Raw genomic sequence first — 20,592 nt, 5'->3', positions numbered from 1 at the left:
GATTTGGATTCATACAGGTTTAGGGTTTATCATCAACTCGTCAATTAGAACAATTCGGGCGCATATTGCGAAGGGCTTTACTTGGAAAGATGCGAAAACATCGAAAATCACTGCTCGCGTTAAGCTAGAAGCGGTGGAGTACGAGATGTGCTTTAGGATGCAGAATAGTAATTGTTTTGACTGTAATTAACTGTTATGTATTTTTTTTTGAATCTGTCGTATGCAGATCTATTTTGTTATTGTAGATGCCGTATGGCTGATTATTAATGAAATTGTTCTTCCCCGTCAAAAAAAAATTATTCATATTATTGTTTTTATTGTTGTTGTGGTTGGTGGTTTAATTGAGATCTATTCTTGAATGCATAATAATAAATAAACTAGTTTTTTGGCTCGGGCGATGCCCCGAGTCATTACTTGGATAATTTTAACTATACCTTTTTGTAAATAAAAAATATAATTAACTCCTATTCTTATTAAGTTATTGATTTTATCATCACTAACTATATTTCATTTGCAAAAAATAACATCTAGCATGACATAGCCAAGTGGATAAGGCATTTGCATTTGAACCAAGTGATCATGGGTTCGAATCTTGTATAAGCTATACACGTGTTTCTAATTGATTTTGAGATTTTGGAATATATATAGAAGACATGGAATGACATGTGTCAAATTGGAGGAGAGCACCACATGGCATGGTAAACTTTCTTACAAACGCTTTTTAATATATAGTATAGATAAAACATTAACAAACTAGTAGTTTTCAAATTAACATAACCAAATTGTCCAAATCAGAATCGATTTATCTAGATCATGTCCATATCAAAACCAATATGTCCACACTATGTCTAGATCATGTTTGCATCAAAACCGATATGTCTAATACAAACCTGATATGTCTAGATCATGTCCAGATCAAAACCGATATTTCCTGATAATGTCTAGATCAAAACCGATCAGTCTAAATCAAACCAATTTGTCAAAATCAACACCAATCTGTCTAGATCAAAACCGGTGTTTTCATATCATGTCCAGATCAAAATGGATTTGTCTAGATCAAACCAATCTTTCCGGATCAAAATCGATCTTTCCGGATCATGTCCAGATCAACACCGGTCTTTCTAGATCAAACCGATTTGTCCAGATCAATACGAATCTTTTCAGATCATGACCAGACCAAAAATCGATCTTTCTAGATCAAAATAAATCTGCCCATATCAGAAAAGATTTGTCCAAATCAAGTCCAAATCAGAACCGGATGTCCAGATTATGTCCAGATTAGAACCGATCCGTCCAGATCATGTTGAGGCCAAAACTGAGCTATTAAGATCATGTCTAGATCATTACCGGTATATCTATATCAGAACTGATATTTCCCGATCAAAACAGATCTGTCTAGACCATGTCCATAACAGAACGGTTATGTCCAGATCTTGTGCAGATTAGAACAGATATGTCCATATCATAACAGATCTATCTAGATCTTGTCCATATTAGAGTGAATCTATCCGGCCATATCATCTCCGGATCAACTAGTCTGTCCAGATCATACTGATCTGTCCATATCAGAATCGATTTGGACAAATCATGTCTAATACTCACTCCGTTCCAGATTAGTTGTTACACTTTCCTTTTCCGTCCGTCTCAGATTAGTTGTTACATTTCTAAATTAGGAATGACCCCATAATTATTATATTGTCTCTCTCTTCCCAGTATTTTTTTTTGTCCCCACACCCTCTCTCATTCAATTAACAAAATGTGTCACTAACTCCTATCACATCTAGTTTTTCAATAAAATAACAATTGATAACCAAACAACCATTTATCACCTAAAACTTTGTGCAAAGGAAAGTGTAACAACTAATCTGGGACGGAGAGAGTACAAAACAGATCTATCATGAACTTAATCAGATTTGATATGTCCAGATTATATCTAAATGAGAACCGATCTTTCCATATCATTTCTAGGTCAGAACTGATCTGTCCAGATCATGTCCAGATCATAATCGATTTGTCTAGATTAGAACTGATTTGTCCAGATCATAACCAATTTTTTCAGATCATAACCGATATATCCAGATCATATACAGTCAGATCAGAAAAAATATTTCCAGATCAAAACCAATATGTCCATATCATAACCAATATGTCCAGATCATAAACCAACTTGCTCTGATCATGTCCGAGTCAGAATATTAATACAATATTTCTTGTTATATGAATATTAATTGGAGTACCATAATTTATGTTGATATTAATATTAATACAATAGGTAATTTTTCCGTCTTGTTTCATTTTGTTCATTAATATTAATACAATATTCATGTTAATAAATTTCATTTTTCAAGTGTATGTACTTATAATATAACATAAGGCATTGGCTTGGCGACAAATCTGCTTTAGACACCCACCTAAGAGGCGATGAGATTCGATAACACAACATATGGTAGCGGAAAAAAAAACATGATGCTACGGTGGGAGCGAGAAAAATGTGCAAGGAGAAGAGGAAAGAGAAAAGAAAGAAAAGGAGAGGAAAATGGAGCGAGAAAAATGTGCAAGGAGAAGAGGAAAGAGAAAAGAAAGAAAAGGAGAGGAGATTAAATAGAGGAGAAATAAATGGAGGAGAATATTGAGAAATGTGATGCTTAGATGGTTCATTGTGGTTGATAAATGTTGTGAAATAAAATTGTCCTACATTTAGTTAAATAAAGATTAGTGGTACGGTGACTAGCTGACCTTCCTTGTACCTCCTTGGTTGTTTTCCTTGAACTCACTCTACACTGTATCAAACCCCAACATAAAGATATGTTGAAACATACATGTGGGGGAGAAATAGATTGTTGGGAATTTCCCATGTGTGAAATAAATTTTCCCACGTCACATAAATCGGAAGATTAGTAGAATGGTGACTAACATATAAGCTTTGTGGACTGCCCCACCTAATTGTTTTGTCGATCATATTATTTTAGGATCAAATCTCATTTAACTTGTATGTTGGTCGTGTTTCCTCTCGTAGTGCGTCTTGACCGTACCTAAGACCCAACAACATAATGTAGTGGGAGCAGTTACGCCACCGGCGAGGAGAGGTCGAGGAGAAAGATAAGAGAGCGGTAAAAAAGTCACTAAATACTAAGATTAGAGGTGAGTAATTTGTTACGATAAATAGAAACTTACCAACATTAGTCAAGGGATAGTATGAAAAAAACTACCACAATTACGATATGTCAAGGTTTGAATCCACCTTCTCTATTTATAATTTTGTATTTTCCTTGCGGCTTGTTCATAGACACTCACAAAAAAAAGAAGGTATTTCTCAAAACGGGAAAAAAACGTTAAAACTTAATTTTAAATATTAAGGTGGATGGTCTGAAAATGTGCTTCTAATATGATATGGATGAATTATAAGTTAATTTTTTTTGTTCATATACTGGAGAAGTGTAGTTGTGTGTGTCGTGTGAGTTCAAAAATCTTTTACTTTGTTTTTTTTTCTATCTTTTCAACTCTTCGGCTCAAATTTTAATTGAAATAAATAACAGAATTGTTTAATTATTAAGACATGTGGGGATTTTTCTTCGTATATTATTTGGATGGCGGAGGTTGTTGATAATGCATATGAAAGTTAATTTTTTTTGACGGGGAACACAATTCTAATATATCTAATATATAAATAAATAAAAAATGCATATTTGCTGAATTATTAGAGCGTCACGTAGGAAATCACCAGATTTCAGCGAATTAGAAATAAGATTTTTAATTTATTTTAGAATTAAACTCGTTGTTGCCGCATAGATAAATAACTAGATTTTAGCCCGTTCGATGCACGGATTCTATTAAATTATTATGTTTAAATAGAACTTCTATGTATATACAAAGTTTATATATTAGATTAGATTAGTTTTTTTATTTTGCATTGAATTTTATTTTAGATTTATTTTTTAATTATTAGAGTGTTTGTTTTTTGGATGAAATTGTACATGTGTAATATTAATAATTAATTAATAAAAATATCTACTTGACACTTAATTATTTATCTATGTGGCACTTGACTTTTTTTTTTATTCAAAATTAATTTTGAAATCTTATTTTTCATTGGTCGAAACCATTAGATTTCCTACATGGCGCTCTAATATTTGATTAATGTTTGATTTTAAATTGAATTTTATTTATTTTATTTTAGATCAGTGTTTGATTTTAGATGAATTTTATTTTAGATTTATTTTTTAATTTTTAGAGTGTTTGATTTTGGATGGAGTTGTATATATTAGTAATTAATTAATTAGAATATCTACGTGGCACCTAATTAATTATCTACGTGGCAATCGATTTTTTTAATTCAAAAATAAATTAGAAATCTTATATTTCATTGGCCGAAATCATTAGTAATCCTAGGTGGTGCAACTCCATCCAAAATCAAACACTCAAATAATTAAAAAATAAATCTAAATAAATTTCATCCAAAATCAAACACTAATCTAAAATAAAATTTAATCCAAAATCAAACACTAATCCAATATTAGAGCGCCACGTAGGAAATCTAAAAATAAGATTACGAAAATATTTTTGAATTAAAAAAATTGACTGCCACGTATATAAATAATTAAGTGTCACGTAGATCTTTTTATTAATTAATTACTAATATTACGCATATAAAAATTCATCCAATTAAAATCAAACTTATTAAAAAATAAATTTCAAATGAAAATCAATCCAAAATCAGAAATTAATATAATCTAATATATAAAATATAGCAGTTGATATGCATAAAAATTTTATTTAATTTAAAAATTTAATAGAATCTGTGCATTACATGGGGCTTAAATCTAATATATATACGGAGTATATAAGGGGAGTTTTTTGGAGAGATTTTAGAGCGTCCACGTAGGATTGTCCAGTCACATAATTAAATATTAATTTTATTTTTAAATGATAAATAATGAGATAAAATTGAATATAATAGTAGTCAAATACTGATAAAAGATAATAAGGAATAATATTATCGGTAAAAGTATAGGATAATTTGTAACGCCCCGACCTCTAAATCACTTATTAAAGCATAATTAGCAGCGGAATTAACCTAATTCGGTCGGGACATTACCCGCCGTAATTCCCTTTTAGGAATTACAAGGCAACCATCATATTAATTACTATTAAACTCCACAATTAGCATAATAATCCTTTTTAATTCCTTAATAAAAGTACGAAACTTAATCAAGAATCTTTACTTAAACTTGTTACAACTTAAAATTAACTTAGGTGAACTTGGTAACAGTGAAATCCTCGCCACTACTCGTTTCCGTGGTCCCCAGCAGTACCTAAAACGGAAAACAAAACGGTGAGCCGAAGACTCAGTAACGAGTTACCCTAGCATCGTAACATCATTTCAATTCATTTTATTTAATAACACAGGGAGAATAGAATATAGTAAAACATTTAAATAAATCATCATTTCAAAAGCATCATTTCGAAACATCATTTCAGTAATATCATTTCAGAAACATCATTTCAGTAATATCATTTCAGAAACATCATTTCAGGAACACCATTCATTAGCCTTTTTCCTTTTAACAGTATTATTCTGGTCGTCAGGACTTTACAGGAAAACATGGTAGGACGTCTCCTACGAACAGGGGAAGCCAGTGCTTCATAACAGGGGGAGTCAATGCTCCATAACAGGGGAAGCCAGTGCTTCATTTCAGGGGGAACCTTGGTTCCATATCAGGGGAAGCCAGTGCTTCTTATCAGGGGGAACCTTGGTTCCATATCAGGGGAAGCCAGTGCTTCTTATCAGGGGGAACCTTGGTTCCATATCAGGGGAAGTCAATGCTTCTTATCAGGGGGAGCCTGGGCTCCATATCAGGGGAACTTGACCAGTTCTTACACTTTCATTTATCATGTTTACATTTCTTTTAATAGAACATTAATCAGGAAAAACTCAATCATTCAGGGTGGTTCAATAAACCATTAAATCTCGTTATTTCATAAAATCATTTCTTTTAGGAATAATAATTCATTAAATCGATACTTTGCATAAAGCTGCATTATCGTAAAACAATTCAATCAAATCATACTTGTAATCCCGCAAATCATAAAACATCATTATAAAACATCAATCATTCATAACATCATTCATAAATACATTTCGAAGGGAATGCGGGTACTAGCAATAACCGTTACCTTAATTCCATGATTGCTAGGCCTTTTTCCTTGGTTCGTTCGTCCTGAGCTCCGAGTCCGAATTCTTTCAAAAGTTAAATGGTTGAATTAATATTAAGACGAGAAATATTGTAAAATTAATATTTTCTAAATACTTTTCGTTTAAAAGTTCGTAAAACTATTTACCTAAAGTATTATTAAATTCTATTAAATTAATACCTGAAATATTTTCATAAATCAATAAATACTTAAAACAAATAATATTTTCATAAATAAGCACATGAAATATTGTTTTCAAATTTTAAGTCAAAGTAGTTTCTAAATCATTGATTTAAATTATAACAATTCTAAGATAAGTAACGATTTATTTAGGGCCTAAATTAAATAGTGAAACTCACTTTGCAAAAATTGGGCCAAAGGAATTGGGCCTTGGCTTGAGAAAATAAAGGGGGGCTGAGTTCCAAATTGGAACGTGTTTTCTGGAAAGAAGAAAAGAGGAAGCGCGAAGCAGGGGAGGTGGGTGCTCAAAACAGAGGAGCACGAAGGGAGGGAAGAAAAAAAAGGAGACAGACGGCGGCTGGGTGGCGGCTGGGCGGTGTCTAGGTCTAGGTGGCGCGGCGGCGAGGCGGAAGGAATAGGATAATAAGGGCGGCGATGATGGTGGCTTTGCGAACCAGAGAGAGAGAACACGGGAGTCGAGTGAGGAGGGAGGCAGAGGAGAAATAAGGGAGGTGTTGCGGTGGTGGTTATGGGTGGTTAGGGTTGCGCGAAACTCGCGGAGGAGAAGGAGGGTGGTGCGCGGCAGCACGGTGGTGCTGACGGTTGGGCGTGAAGGAGAGAAAAGGCAGGGAAGGGGTGCGAAACCCGGGCGCAGGGGAGTGTGAAGAGGAGAGGGAGCAGGGAAGACGGTGGAGTGCGTGCGGTGATGGTTCTGGGTGAGGTGGTGGCGGTGGTCTGTAGGTGGTGCAGCGAAGGGTGCAACGAAGGAGAGAAAGGGAGCGAAAATGGTGGTTGTTTGGGACTTTGAGTGGTGATTTTCAATTTTTGGTTTACTGGTTCTTGGTTGGAGAAAATAAATTGGAACAAGTTATGGTTTGTTTATATTGCTAAATAGAGTGAAGAAGAAGAATTCACTCCTTGAGGACCAAGGCATGAATTTTGACTGAAATAAGGGGAAAGTGGAGTTGAAGACATACGTGGAGAGGGAGGAAGAACAAGAAAAATGTCATTTGTGCTCTTAGGGGGCATTTTGGTAATTTTACTTAATTAGGCAAAATTTCTGAAAATTTCTTTGCTATATTTAGGAATTGATATAAATAGGAATGTTTAATTAAAATCAGATTTTCAAATAATTTTTGTAAAATATCGATAACAATAAAATACATTTAATTTTCGAATAAAATAAAAACGCTTCGAAATTATTAAAAATTCGAAATAAACAAGATTTAAAAAGGTAGTTTAGGCTCGTAAATATTAAATTATAAAAAAAATCTGAAAATAAATAAATCGTGTAATGATATTAAAACTTAATCGCAATAAAACTTCGTTAATTAAAATAAAGTTTGAAATTAGGATTTAAAACGGTTTTAAGCTAAATAAAAATAATTTAGCATAATTAATCAAGCTTTAAAAATTCGGGGTATTACATAATTATTATCCTAATCAATAACACGTTTTTAAGATAAATTAACTTTATAGGTATTTTAGTTTACACCAAAAATTCATTGCTATAATTCCCTATATAAACAAAGCATCGTCACTTCTCATCCATCACCAAAAAAAAAAAGTTTGAAGCATTCTCAATTGTTTAATTAAGTTCTAAACAAAAATATTAACTATGGGTAAGGGTGGAAATTCCGATGTTCCTGCTTCCGAAAACATGGCCGCATGGCTTCTTGGGGTTAATAACCTCAAAATCCAACCTTACACTCTTCCCGCACTTGATAACGAAGGGCTATTTATATATGACGGGCTTAAATCCCGTGACAGAGTATGATGGTCAACATGCAAACATTTCCAATTTTATTTTTACTGAAAAACATTATACATTAGTAGTTCACATTTTCCATACAAGAATATGAATGTAATTATTTTTACAAAAAATCGATAACTTCTATCGCCAAATTCAAATATCTTTCAATAATTAAAGTACGATTTTAATTTCCTTTGTACTCATTGAGGAATCCTAAATGGAGATAAGCACAAGTTACTGATGATGAAGACTCGTCTTTTGCTTCTGAAACCAACTCGGATTTTATGAAAGAACTAATGTGTGGCCCGGGAGTTGCTCCGGGTTTTACTTTTAGTCGGGTTTACATCCTAACACTTTAAAAAACACAAACTTCAATTTACTATTGCTGCAATAGTGTTGTGCCGATTTTACCCCACCTTTCAACCTTAATTACTAAATTTTCCATGATGTTGGATGATGCCACGTGTTCCATCATCTATCTGCCTTATTTGATCGTCTTTGTTTCCCCTTTCTCTTTCCTCGACTATGGGATCTTTTTCCCCTTCCATTTTCAACAAACCCTAGCTCTCATCTTTGCAATCTCCTCCTCCCCCTTCACCTCTCTCCTTCCATCATCCTAGATTTCCAGATCGTCAATCTCCGTTCTTCTTCAAGAGGATGTTAGTTTATGGTGATCGAAGGCCCACATTCGAGGATTTTGAGAAGGAGTCCAACTATGGAACCATTGATACATTTGAAGGTGAAAATCGATTGTTTTCGGTAGTTTTGTTCTTGATTTTGCTATTTTAGATTAGTTAAACTCACTGTCTCCTTCCATTTTCAACCCTAGCTATTCGTTCTCATATGACGAATCTGTTGCTTCGTAATTCGCCTCTTCAATAACCGGCACCCAGGTTCACTCCTTCTGAATCTCCTCACTATCAGTTCGTCTCTTTCTCCCTGGTATGATTCACCTTTGTCTGGATTTTTTGAATTAGGGTTTTATTTCTTGCTTTTAATGGTTGATTTGCTTTTAATTGTTGATTTTTTTGAATTATGGCTGGTTTAATTAAATTGGAATATTGATATTATTTGAAACACGACTAAGTTTATTGGCACATACTTTAGATTAGGAATTGTAATTTGAATTCATCTGGCAGAATTTGGGATCATACTCGATTTCCCATTTTAATTTAGAGAATAAAATTACTCTTCTTCAATGTCTCCCATCATCACCATAATTGTTGAGGATTTTGGTCACGGGTTTTTGTGAAGGCGGATATATATGAGTTTGTATGATTGTAATTGGAGTTGCATTTATATGATTGTAATTGGAGTTGAGTTTATATGATTGGTATTGAGATTTCATGAAGTCTGTTACTTCTAAAGATAAGGTAATACATGAAGACAATTGTTCCATACTTACCATAAGATAAATACTGGTGCTTGATTTTATAAAGGTGCTTGATTTTATAAGATTCACTTTTATGCCAGATTAACCATTATATGTTGAGAGTTCTGATACAGGACTTTTCTGCCAAACCTTTTCATTAAGTTGGACCGTAGAAAATCCTGTTTGCCATAACGGTGGGGGTGGAAATTGCGTTACGGAGTAGATTTTTGTTTTAAGAACCAGAGTTTGTCAAGGCTAGAGTTTGTCAAGGCTTATTTTGGGAAGCAATTGTAAATTGCCAAATTTTATCTGAACTGCATTCTATGATGATTTTATAGTTATCAGAAACAACCTTTTTCTAAATTGACTAGGGTTTATTGCCTACATTATTATCTCCCTTAATTTATTTGAATCTCTGAGTACTCTATTATTGCTTGCAGGTGGTAATTATGAAAATTATAAGCTATCCCAACATAGTCAATCTTATCGAGGTGATTAATGATCCAGACACAGATCACTTCTATATGGGTATTTTTTCCACCATTTCCTTTCGTATCACACTTCTGAATTTTTGTTTGTTGGAGGCTAAATGGATCTGGAATTTATTTTTTTTTGGCCTTTTAGTCAATGAAATTGTAATTTTCTTTGTTCAGTTGAGTATGTGGAGGGCAAATGGGATTGTGAGGGTGTTGGACCACCTGGTGGCTTAGGGGAAGCTATCATGAGACAATATTTACGAGATATTGTTTCTGGGTTAATGTATCTTCATTCACATGTAAGATCACTTTAGTTCCATTTTAAATTTTGTTGCCCCCAAGGTCCATATTGGTCTTATTTGTAATGCGCTTTTCAAAAAAAGTCTGCTTGGTGCTATTTTTTTTTCTATTCGTATGGTGTTGGGAATCCAGAAGAGTATATGGGGATTCTGACACTTTGTTTACTGCATTTCCTACATCAAAATCATCTTAAATGTTGTCCCAATGCCTCTAAAAGAGGCTCCTGATCATTCTAGGGTAAAGGAGGATTGGATGTATGTAGCTTATTTATAAGATGAAAGATAGGTGGTTTCCAATTGATCTGTGATACCCTTAAAAAAAATTTGATCTGTGATTCAAAACAAGAACTGAATACTGCCTCACTGCCCTACCTTTTTTCTCAGCGCAAAAAATTGTCTCCTACTTTACATTAAGAAAGAAGTGCAGAGAGTTTGCTGATTTATTTGTAATTTAGCATTAAGATGTGAAGTTTACTGCAGTTAATCTCTTTAGAAGTTCGAATCTTATGTAGTTCTCCTGGTGTTTTTCATTTGCAGTTAATCTAAGTCTATGATAGATTGATAGGTTGTAATAGATGATCAAGCTTAATGTAGTTATATTTACATTCATAACTTTTTCCACAAAGGTTCAGAATAAGGAGATAAGAGGAATGAACAGGGGATTCTTCATACCCATTATTAAATCTGTTATTCCAAACTTAGGGCTTTTTCTTTGGGAGGTGGTGTTGTTCTGTTTAGGTTTCTTTTGGTTATAACTATTTACTTTTGACTTGTTCATTAATGCATATTATTGCTGAAAGGAGAAGAAACAATGAGTTTTTTCTAGGAGTTTTTTTTCTTTTTTTTTCTTCTAAATTTGGCACTTGAACCATCTGAGTTGTAACTTCATTTTTTCACGTGGCTATTGGCATATATTGAATCATAACAATTTTCTTTTCTTTTGAGAAACAGAATATAGTGCATATGGACATAAAGACTCAAAATCTTTTGGTTTCGCGTAATGGCACTGTAAAGATTGCAAATTTCAGTGTCAGCCAAGTTTTTGAGGTAATGGAATAGTATCTCATTATATTAAATATCAATTTATTTCTATTCTTGATAACTTTGTGCATGTGATCTTTTCCATTCATTATTTGGTTGAGGATACAATGATTTCATTTGATTCTGTTGCAAATGCAAATATATCATAACATTTCTAGAGACAACATGTTAGTACCTACATGCGGAGGTCAGAAGATATGGGAAGTGAAACTATAGTCAATCTTTTTGTTGACAGTTGTAACTGGGAAGATAATTCTCATAACTTCTATGAATGTTATTTTTGTTTTTAAGTGACCATATACTGATATTACACGTTCTTTGTGCGCCTTTCTGTTTATCTATCAAGACTATTGTCAATTTGACATCTTTTTTCTTTTCTTTTAATTGTGTGTGTGTGCCCAATTTGTGGATGGCTGACAATAGTCCACGTAGAGGTACGTGCACCACTTTCAAAACGCAAAGAATTGTATATAAAACGCATATTAAACATTAAAAATAATACGGGAAGCACATCCTTAGTATAACCCTCTGTACCCGAAATTTAGGGGAAAAAAATCTCTAGAAATTAAAACTCCTTTGATTTCGCTAATTCAGCAATCAGAGGTTTCTCCGTCTTCCCAAACAATCTCAATCTTCATCCCTAAAATATCTCCAAACTACCAGAAAATGAATTTATCCCCAATTTCATCACAGTGTAATTTGTATAGCTTTCTTATACACAACCGATTCGATAAAAGGGGTTAAATCTGAAGAAATTTAAATTCGCATGGCACTAGAAATTAGAGAACGAACACGGCGAACACCGAAGAAGAACACATAATAAAAAATCTTATGTACTAACTTTTTTTAAATTATGTTTGTGGTCTAATGTACGTGTTAGTAAAATTGCCGGTAAATTGAATTGATGTTGGTTTTTGAGAATTATATAGCTTATCTCAGGGTTGGTTCGGTTTTTGTGCCTGACATTTTCGGTTTTGTTTCAGATTTGATCATATCTTATTATCTTTTATGGTCTGGGATTGTGTGTGTTTTATCAATTATTCGTTGCTGGGAAATTGAATCATTGTTGCTTCTTTAGTGTTATTTAGCTTTATTGCTGGGAAATTGAATATTTGGGAGTCAGTGGTTTCAAGTGAGAGAAAGAGTAACAAGAAGAGGTATCAGTGAGAGGGAGTAAGCCAGCAGTATGGTAGCCATGAGTAGGGCAACGTATGAAGGTGCAGATTATCTTTTAGACATGGAATTTTGTGTCTTTAAAATCACCGTATGTAGTCTAGCCTTATTTTATTAAAAGAACAAAGACTTTGGATCAAATATGTAGTAGTACTTTGAGATTATACGGTGATTAGAATGTATTGGAGTATGGATGTTTTAATTTGTAAATGTAAATATTTTCTTGCTGCTATATAGATTAGTATAGCAATTTATGGTAGCGTATAGTGGAGTATTACAATATAGATTAAGTATAGCATACTTGGTTCTCTTTATAATGGCGTGGTAGTACCCTAAATCAAAGTTTTCAAGAAAAATGGAGTTGGCTTTGCATCAAAACAATACATTAATAGAGATTTCAAATAATTAACCAGAGACCAAACCGATCAGTTAATAATTAACCAGATGTTCTTCTTTGGAATACATTATGTTCTTATATATTCACTCCATGTTTTTTTAATATATATGTCTAATAATTGACCAGATGTTCTTCTTTGGAATAAATTATGTTCTTATATATTCACTCCATGTTCTTTCTTTTTTATTATTTGTTTAATAATTGACCTGATGTTCTCTTTTGGGATATATTATGTTCTTATATATTCACTTCATGTTCTCTTTTTTAAACGGAGCAATACTAAAGAACGTCAGCCTCCATGTTACGGAGTACTAAGTATGTGTTATTTTATACGTATTATCTTCGTACAAGCGTCTTGCTTGTATGTTCCTTAGTAATATCTTGTATGTTCTTCATGATAATACATACTAGCAACAAAAAAATAAGATTCAGACCTAAACTAAAAACTAATAAAGATTGAATTGATATCACTGAACTACACATATATAATCCGCAAAATCAAAATTAAATTGTAAACCCTTTTCATTAGACTTTTTTTTTATTCAACCGAAGTTCTGATCTACTTATTAAAACTATTTGCCAGATGGAATCTTGCTTCTTGAAGCTAATAGAATGTTCAGAGCTGGAGGATATTTTGTATGGGCAGTATTGCCAGTCTATAAACTTGAAGATAACTTGCAAAAGCAGTGGAAATGTATCATTATTATTTACTTACACATGCATTTCCTGCTTCATAAGTAGGGAATTACCAGTGCTTACCTTTTTTATCACCGTTTTCCCTTCCTCCCCCTTCTTAAGACTTTTGAGTTTGCTTGAAATCCCTTACTTAAATTCAAAGTTTCCGCTGGTCAATATTTGAGTTGTTAATTTAGATTTCATGGAATCTGATACTCTTCAAGATAGGAACATATTTATTTATGCTTTTTTCTCTTTTTACTTATAAATCTACAGAAATGGAGAATCTTACGTCCCATATTTGCTGGGAACTGGTAAAAGGGAGGGTTATATTGCTATATGGAGGAAGCCTTTGAACAACATTTGTTATCTGAATCGTGAAGTTGGTGCGAAACCTCCACTTTTTTACCCGAACAATTATCGAGACAGTGTCAGGTATTGACCAAAAATGCTTTTGTATATTTATGATAGTAGTGGAGAACCAACCTGTGAGTTCTCCTATGCCATATTCCATAATCAAGGAGATATATCTGGGTTGCCTGGACCAAGATTCTGTTTTTGTTTCCCTCAAAAAAAAAGATTCTGTTTTTGTTAGCCTTACTATTTCATCCAGTCCGCTGTTAAGATGATTGAAGCTCTTTCTTCAGGATGATTCCTTTTATTTGTTAATGAGATGTTATTCCGCAACTACCTCTTTAGTAGAATGACTAATTCAATTCACGAATTTTGGCAGGCATGTGGGACAGAAGGTCTGTATTACAAGGGTACCTAATAACGCATGTGAATGTTGTCGGAGAGAGAATAAGTACCCTCAATTTTGCAGAGAGGGTTGCCTCTATAGTACTTGGAGCTGCTCGAGCTAACACTTGAACGTGAAGCAAATACTATTTTATTGGGTTTGTTCCTTATCTTTTTGCTTCTTTTCATTTTCAAGCCTTAAAACATTTGAACGTGGAGCAAATACTATTTTATTGGGTTTATTTCCTAATTTTCTGGGTTTATGATTTATACATAGTGTATGATATGTTCTTAATGCTGATTTCACTGAAGAGATTGAGGGCCTTTTGTTGTCCGACTCATCTTTTATAATAGATGTGCCTAAGTTGTGTTCATTCGTATATAACATTCATAATCTATCATACAACTTGTACCCAAGTTGATTGCCATCTTACTTTGGTACCATATTAATACCAAGATCTTTTTATTTCTTACATGACAAGGACATTGAAAAGTTAAAGCTCTTATAAATGTCCTGTAGAGAAGGGATCATTGAAGTAGCTAAATGTATGTTCTCTTCTCTTATCGAATTAATTTTGACTTAGTTTTGTATTTCCCTTTTTTGTTGCCATTTTATAATAAAGGTATTTTTTGTGTTTTATTGTCTTGATGTTATACTTCAAGAAATCGAGAAGTTTATAAATAGAACCTAAGCATTAATCTGCGCCTTTTTTCATTGTATTGATGAAAGTCTTTTTTTGTTTGTTTTTGAATTTCGTGTGGTGTTGGTTTAAGGTAGGCTGTATTTTACAAGAGTGAGACTAGGAACTACCCCAAGGGAATACAATGTGCAGATTATGGGTTCCATTTATTGACTGTCCACGGGCGAGTGGGTTTCATTTATGTTTCTACTCAATATCGCGCTTTATTGTGTGATTATTTGAATGATGGTTATTAGTTTCTGCTGACTGATATTAGGTCGAGCTCAATTTCTATGATATCAATGGCTCCTCAACTGCCAACGCAGTTTCTTGTTCAGACCCAGTATGTAGTACTATGGTTCCACCAGCATCGTCTCACTGCTCAGCTGAAAGTAAACAGTGCGGTTACTCGTTTCAATATGGTGATGGAAGTGGGACCTCAGGGTTTTATGTGTCTACTATGATGTACTTTTATATGATCTAGGGAGCTCTATGAACGCTAATTCACCTGCCTCTATCGTTTTCAGGTGAGGGGTATTTTTCTGTTCTAATTTGTTTACAATGGTAATCTATCTTGCTAACTTTTTGTAAAGGATAAATATGTATACGAAACTGGTACATTGCAAAATAAATAGTCTACCCTTTAGCAAATTCAGTTTATATCTGAACTTACTTTGAAGGAGAAAATTTTCCTATCTATGCTTTTGCTGAATGTTAATGTCTACTCTCCTTGGTTTTCTGTCTTTTACATTTTTCTTTGTGCTTGTATGTTTTGATTTTAAATCTATGGTTCTGGTGCAGATGCAACAATTATCAATCTGGAGATTTGATCAATTCAGAACGTGCTCTTGATGGGATCTTTGGTTTTGGTCAGCAGGGCTTGTCCTTTGTATCTCAATTTTCTTCCAGGGTAATAACACCTCAACCATTTTCCCATTTTTGAAAGGAGGAGGAAATGGTGGGGTTATTCTGGTGCTTGTAAGATTTTGGGCCCAAGTATTGCGTATGGTCCACTTGTGCCATCATAGTATGTCTCCCAATTCTTTTGAGAACTTCTTGATTGTGGATTTTGTTTATTAGTTTCTTTCTTTTATTGTTCTTCTTCCTTTGATGTGCTTTACGGTCAATTATTGAACAAGTCTTGTATCCCCATCCCCCCCTCAAAAGTATTTTTAACCTTTTACTTCAAAAGCTCAATTTTTGTGGGTTAAACTTAAACCCAACATGTTGTCTACCTTGTACATATGGGCTTTGTCGTAAGTCATTCAGCCTTCACTGTTTGTAAATTTCATTTTGGATTTTATACATGTGAAAGGGTTGTCATCGAAAATCTGTGCCATTTGCTGAAACAGGACGGTGCCGCGCTTTGGTGCATAGGTTTTTAGAAGGTTCATAAAGGCCCATGAGTTACAATATTAGGAGGTCATTCGCATGTTTATTTTACTATTTTCCATACAAAACTTCCACTAAAGTATATACTTAAATAATACGAAGTATATACTTTAAATGTTCTATGCTGTAATTACTTAGTTAATCCACATACTTGGCAAAAGAATTGCGAATTTGGAGTTGGGTGAGTGGTTGGCAGTTTTCATCGAAGAGCGGAAAAGAGTTATGTAGCAGTTGAATACTGATCTATTAATAATAATCACCAAGCTATAAAGTACATAATTTATGTAGAAAGCAATCCACTATTGTCTTCTTTTGAACTGATCTTATAACTGTGAATTCAGTTGCTTTTCTAATTTCCGTTATTTGATATTACTATTCCACAGGGAGGAGAGGATGCTGCCATTGTCAGATACATGTACACAAGGATGACTGAAATCACTAGAGAACTACTAGGAAAGATACTGGAATCACTTCACAGTTAGTGGAACTATTGAGGTAGTGGATGTAGACAGTGCAAGTGATGCAAGTGATGCAAGTGAAGGGACGATGTAACTCTCAGAATCACTGAACTACCAGTTCAGAAGTGGACTCAAGATTATAAGGAATTTTAAAGAGAGACAGAGATCAAATGATGTAGCAAAATTAAATGATGCGGCGAATATTCGGTGCTAAGGAGTTCTTTGAGATTTTTCAAAGATGCTTCTGATCAGGTATTGATGTACATTTCTCTATTTTCACCGATCGTGGAGTCTAGGACTTCTAACAGTCTGTGCCTCTCAATTTTGAGTTTCATAAAAAGGTTGTGATTCTTTTCATTCTGTACTTATTGTGCAACTCCTTTAACACCTAAGAAAACTTTAGAAATATTTTCAGCAGTAATGTGTAATGAACATGCCTAATAAAGATGATTCAGTTATTTCACCAGGGTTATGTGTGTTTAGTTTTGCAGTCGTTTAGCCGCTACAGGCATAAGTCACACCTAGCGACATTTATGTTCAACTCTAATATGTAATATCATGTTTGGGGTTATCAGCTTTTCGCTGACAAGAGTCATTAGCAAAGAGGAAAGCTGATTAGAAATTCTTAGCATTGCTTCTATTTCATTATTTAGCAGTATGTATTGGAAATATAAATGTTGTCATTGAGGATACTCAACATTGTGTCTGTCACATTAGAAAGGATGGCTGAACTTTGAAGAGACTGCATTTCATCCTAGCGGTTTTAGATTTTGTTTATAGTTCTTGAATAGTGTGAATTTTTTTTAAGTACCTACTTTTCTGTGAGTTTTTACAACTTCCTAGGAAAAGAAAGTTTGTTTTAGTTCAACCCCCTGCCTCTCGCTTTGCGTCTACTATGCTGTAAAGTTGAGCGGTTGTGAACTTAAGAAGTTTGTTCGAGTCTATTAGCTTCCTCAGTTCCTCTTTGTTTATATGAGATGATGTGATGTGCTGCATTTAGAAACTTAATTAAATAAACAGGCCATGAAGCTTGAAACATAATTCCACAAAAGATCGTGGCTCCCTTGTGGAAAGAGCTTAATCCTGAAGATTGGCATCTCGTGCTATTTTCAGATTTTGACTTGACTTGCGCAGTTGTTGATTCGTCTGCAATATTAGCTGAAATTGCAATTGCAACAGCAACAGCTCTACAAAGCCTTATATATCAGGTGATTGAGTATGACAGTAGTATGTGTACAATCAATCAATAACTGCAGGATAGACATATTTCTTGCTTCATCATTGATCAACTAAGTAACCATGAATCTTTTTTTGCAGAGTCGTATGTTGCCACAAAGTTAGCCGAGGAACTATCATGACTGTTATTTCTCCTTTCTCCTATTAGGCCGGTCTTTTTTAATTTTTCTAAACTTAGCCATGTAAATTTTTTATGCTTAGCCATGAATTCTATATATGTAAACTACATCAAATAATTAGTCATGTTTATTATCATCTTCGGAGTACTATATTCATGTCTTCAACTATTTCTATAGAGTAATTTGGCTTGTGATTTGTATAGTGTGTTATGGGAGATAGCATTTTATATCTTGGGGGAACGTGCGCGCTAGCGCACGTTCCAACAACTAGTTTTCTAAAAATGTGCCCAATTTTAAAAGATTGTATTTTACATTTATATGTGAAATTATGACAAACATTGTAGCTAGTTGAGATGGTAGGTAGCGAAACTTTTAATCCATGAGGTTTGATATTCGATCCTGTAATACGGAGGGAGTTTACGTGACACATATACGTTTTCACAAACGTCTTTTATTATGTTGGTGTAAATCATTTCATTTTGTTGACGGTATTGGTCGCAAATGGATACATACATTTGGTTGCAGAAACCTTTGAAAATGTACCATTCTCAATGAACCCAGATGTGTTTCCAAATTCCTGTCAGGTAACACTAGGTGTCATTGGAGTGAAGAAATGTCTTTGCGCTATGTTCACAAATAAATAATTTTATTTCAAACAAATAAGTTCTTTTCAAATAAAATAGATTAATAAGTCCAGTAATATATGATAATATAACGGATCTAACTCATTTATTAAGTAATATTTTGTAGTTTACAATAAACATATTACGGAGCACATGAAATTATTTACGGTGTGTATAATGAAATAGTCAATTACATGAAACTGTTTACGAAATAAATTACATGAAAATATCAATAAATAACAAAAAAAAAAGTGAAATCACGACTAACAATTTAGCTATACAAATAACAAAAATTTGCATATTTATCTGCAAAATAATTTTTTGTCAATCTTAAAGTTAATATCCAAATACAATGTATACAAATGATATGTCGCAATTTACCTGCAAATATAAACATGAATAATCAAACTCCAATATATTAACGACAATGTATACGAACGATAAATCGCAAAAAAATGATAGCAAATAGTACCACACAATCAAAATATCAAGAAACTAGATGTTGACGCAGACAACTAAATGGAAAAACAAACTTAAGTAATGCAAATTCGAATGAACTCGGTTCTTTTATGTTTGAATTTTATGGAAATCCAGTCCAGTTCAGTAAAATTAAATAGAATTAATTCAATTTATATTAATATCGTTACTATTATTATTAGTATTATTGGTAGGAGTATTATTATTTAATAATTTTTTTATTATTGTTATTATTAATTAATTTTTTTTATTAATATAGTTATTTATTTTTATTTATTAATAATAGAATTACTTCATTATTAGTTATTTGTTACGGGAGTATGGAGTATTTGTTATTTATTATTTTTACAGAGTACGAAGTATTTGTTATTGTTATTTGTCACTTGTTAATTATTATTATATATTATTTGTTACTTGTTATTATTATTATTATTATTATTATTATTATTATTATTATTATTATTATTATTTATTGTTTATTACGGAGTATTTATTATATACTTCCTCCATTTCAAAAAAAAAATTACAAAAATTTTAGTTTTGCCACTATTCATACACCAACTTTGACAATATATTTTACTAATCTATTAAAAGAAAATGTTATCAAATAAAATTTCGTTGAATTGATCTCATTATATATACTTTCATAATATTAAATTCTAGATTTCTTTTAGAACAAGATAATTAGAGATAATTATGGTCAAAGTTGTATCTTGTCAAATGTGTTAGTCAAAGTGTTCCAGTTTTTTTGAAACATGGGAAATATTATTTGTTATTTGTTATTTGTTATTTGTTATTTCCTATTTACTACGAAGTATTTACTATTTATTATTTACTCCAAAAGTATACTCCCTCCGTCCCTTAATACTCGCACCGCTTTCCTTTTCGGGGCGTCCCTTAATACTTGCACCGCTTCTATAAATGGAAATTTATACCAATATTATATTATTTCTCACACTTACTTACTAACCCCACCTACACCCATATTCCTACAAAAAATCATTTAAAAATTCACACCCCCACTCACCACTCCCCACATCTTACACATTTTTCACTAACTATATTAAAAAAATACCCCACTATCAACTAACACCCATTAAATTAATAAGTCAATTCAAATGTCTTAAACTCCGCACCGGTCAAACCGGTGCGAATATTAAGGGACAGAGGGAGTTGTCATTTTTTACTAAGGCCCTGTTTAGTTCACCTTATTTCAGGGATTTATTACTAGCTTATTTCAGATTTAATCAGATCAGAAAAAATAAGTTCATATCAGATCAGATCAGAAAAAATAAGTTCAGATCAGATTAG

At 33.0% G+C, this 20,592-nt stretch overlaps 1 protein-coding gene and 1 long non-coding RNA gene across 13 annotated transcripts; both read left to right on the top strand.

Annotated features, from left to right (window-relative positions):
* Positions 1-8,478: 8,478 nt before the first annotated feature.
* On the top strand, positions 8,479-13,742 carry LOC110798646 (serine/threonine-protein kinase GRIK2-like). The gene is made up of 6 exons (XM_056838916.1): positions 8,479-8,864; positions 8,955-9,067; positions 9,938-10,025; positions 10,151-10,272; positions 11,224-11,319; positions 13,467-13,742. The coding sequence occupies exons 3-6, from the start codon at positions 9,947-9,949 to the stop codon at positions 13,740-13,742; spliced, it is 573 nt and encodes a 190-aa protein (XP_056694894.1). The 5' UTR covers positions 8,479-8,864; positions 8,955-9,067; positions 9,938-9,946.
* A 114-nt stretch (positions 13,743-13,856) lies between these two features.
* LOC130470229 (uncharacterized) lies at positions 13,857-18,287 on the top strand. 12 transcript variants are annotated; one of them, XR_008930168.1, is made up of 8 exons: positions 13,857-13,993; positions 14,292-14,454; positions 14,817-14,842; positions 15,075-15,164; positions 15,254-15,503; positions 15,778-16,003; positions 16,752-18,034; positions 18,144-18,287. It is a non-coding gene; the product is annotated as an uncharacterized lncRNA (long non-coding RNA). The 12 variants fall into 12 exon arrangements; XR_008930172.1 differs by having other exon boundaries at positions 15,071-15,164; XR_008930171.1 differs by lacking the exon at positions 14,817-14,842.
* The last annotated feature ends 2,305 nt before the right edge of the window (positions 18,288-20,592 follow it).

The sequence above is a fragment of the Spinacia oleracea genome, chromosome 3, assembly GCF_020520425.1.
Source record: "Spinacia oleracea cultivar Varoflay chromosome 3, BTI_SOV_V1, whole genome shotgun sequence".
Taxonomy (NCBI): Eukaryota; Viridiplantae; Streptophyta; class Magnoliopsida; order Caryophyllales; family Amaranthaceae; genus Spinacia; species Spinacia oleracea.
This window is presented reverse-complemented; position numbering and strand designations above follow the sequence as displayed.

Excerpts from the sequence above, each read along its gene's own strand:
- LOC110798646 (XM_056838916.1), top strand. The coding sequence starts at position 9,947 with ATGAAAATTATAAGCTATCCCAACATAGTCAATCTTATCGAGGTGATT. Across the intron at positions 10,026-10,150 it reads CACAGATCACTTCTATATGG|TTGAGTATGTGGAGGGCAAA; the intron begins GTATTTTTTCCA and ends TTCTTTGTTCAG. Across the intron at positions 10,273-11,223 it reads TAATGTATCTTCATTCACAT|AATATAGTGCATATGGACAT; the intron begins GTAAGATCACTT and ends TTTGAGAAACAG.